This window comes from Gymnoscopelus braueri (genome assembly GCF_963280865.1).
Source record: "Gymnoscopelus braueri genome assembly, chromosome: 11".
Taxonomy (NCBI): domain Eukaryota; kingdom Metazoa; phylum Chordata; class Actinopteri; order Myctophiformes; family Myctophidae; genus Gymnoscopelus; species Gymnoscopelus braueri.
In genome coordinates this window covers 44,786,458-44,788,716 of record NC_137613.1, presented here as the reverse complement: position 1 = coordinate 44,788,716, position 2,259 = coordinate 44,786,458, and the positions used below count along the sequence as shown (strand labels likewise).

The following is a 2,259-nucleotide window of genomic DNA, read 5'->3' as shown; positions in this document are numbered from 1 at the left end:
ATTTTCGGCCAGAATAGGGAAACGCACGGTTTTTCACACGGTATAAAAAACGAACGGAGACCTCCCCTTCTATAATCTATGGTCTGGGTGACGAACAGTCATCGCCGTCGTGTATCACATCGTAATTTTCGCCGATCAGAGAATCTGAGAACACGTCACATCCGGTATGACGTATTTGACTGTGTGGGCCTGTTTGGGGGGGGCAGCGAGTCAGCGAGCTGATGAAAGTGTCTATTTGGTGCTCTCTAGTGGTGGAACGATCGTATGAGTTCAAAACTGCAGCTAGACTTACTATATGAAAATTAAATAACAAAATAACAAAACAAAAAAACACGAAAATAGCTGGCACTGGGGGAGTACTATGAAAATACTCTGGCAGTCAAAGCTCACAGAGTAAAGCTGCCCGAACCGCTGCGCATACGAACCAATCAGCGGCTGCTAGGGGCGGGATCATCCAATCACCTGCCTAGTAGCTTGAAAAAATGAAACTCCGTCTGTCATCGATTCTGCGCCCGGAGTCTCAGATGCAAGTACGCTGTGAAACAAAATGTGTGTCGCAAGCTTCTTCCATTTGACGGAGTGAGGTTACTTAATTGCAGCTTTCTTAAGAACCGCTCATCCAAACAAGTTCAAACTTGATACTGCATTTCTCTGGGTCCTCAGCAACACACCTGCCAAATGTCGACTTCATACAGTGTTCGGTTTTCAAGATATATAATTGTATGTGTAATAACAGTGTGGATGGCGGCCATTTTGAAATGTCCCTACATGCAATTCCTTGCGACTTTTTTCCTCTCATTCAGGACATATTTAGGACACAAAATCAGTTGAGTTTGTTTTTGTTGCAATTAGTGGGAGGTCAAGTGCCAATATTACTGGACTAAAAGCCTGCAGTTTCTATTAGCTTTTATTCCCCATCGATGATGTCACTGGTAGGCAGATTTCTGAACTGTCACAGCCTCTGAGACACAAAGTGAATAGACAGAAATGGTGCCGTCTTATCGTGAGCATTAGTGAGGACCAATTATAGGAAGATGGGTTGAAAATGGGTGAAGTGGTCCTTTAACAATGCAAACACAAATAAGAGCATCTCTTTGGAGTCTAATGAACAAGAACATGATTAACTTCTAAGATCTGGTAATTAGTAAAAATGACTTGGGTTATTTATACTAATATTTACAGAATTACAAATACTTTACTCCATGCAAAGAGTTTTTACTCTGCCACCTAGAGGAGCTTCCCATTATGGTCAGTTTCAAAGACTACATAGGATTTATGACGACAGAGATGTTCAAGCCAAAAGCAGGGAGATGCACAGTCGATTTATAGAACAAGGCTATTCCACTAAAGCACTTGATACAGCTCTTGTTAAAGCCAGTTCTTTATAGATAGGAATGCCATTCTAAATAGGAAGCCCAAAACAGCCTAGAGAGATTACGTGTTTTTTTGTTGTGTGTGTTTGTTTTATTTTGTTACTCGATTCAGCACATAATAAATAAATACAATTGGGACTTGACTCAATGTGACGACCTTTTATGGGAGGTCTTCTCAGACCCCCCTGCCTTTTCTTTCAGGGGCAGACATGGCAACAGACTTGGCAACCCCAAAGTGATATGTTTGTCTGTGTGTGGAACAGATGACTGGGACTCTCTGTTGTGTAAATTAAGCATTTCCTTGGTAAGATAATAAACAATGACCACTTTAATGCTTGGATATTTATTTGATACAACAACTGACAGAGATATAAAGTATAATAAAGAAATGAACCTGAATTCAGAGGTTCAGTGTCCGGTTGCCACGGAAGGTTTCGGGAGACTGACAAGAAGGAGTTCTAAGAGGATACAAATCTAACCCCATTGATACATATTTAACCAAATGGACCTGATACAGTGTATAGGCTCTATTACATTCCTCATTGCTATGAACACTTTCTCTGCTACAACACCAATTCATATTCATAACAATGTGAGATTATAATGAACCAACTCTATACAGTCATGAGAATGAAGCTGAAAGTAAATGAACAATACAATGAATAGACATGCAATTACAGACAATCATAGAATGTATTGCTGCCACAGTCTTGGTCTTCAGTGGATACGTCCCTGGCAGTACGTGAAACGGAAGCGACGATCCCTGTCAATATAAAACACAGCATAGTAAATTGAATGACCACGGGCAACCAGTGGTGGAAGAAGTACTCAGATATTGTACTTCAGTAAAAGTAACGATACCACAATATCATAATTACGTAAAGTA

The 2,259-nt window shown here is 40.5% G+C and overlaps 1 protein-coding gene across 1 annotated transcript in view; it reads right to left on the bottom strand.

Moving 5' to 3' along the window:
• Positions 1–1,783: 1,783 nt before the first annotated feature.
• LOC308095806 (dermatopontin-like) overlaps positions 1,784–2,259 on the bottom strand; it is a 3,074-nt gene continuing 2,598 nt past the window's right edge. The window contains exon 5 of the mRNA XM_080442883.1: positions 1,784–2,136. Within this exon, the coding sequence (XP_080299009.1) occupies positions 2,091–2,136 (46 nt within the window). The 3' untranslated portion in view covers positions 1,784–2,090. The remainder of the gene's footprint in view (positions 2,137–2,259) is intronic.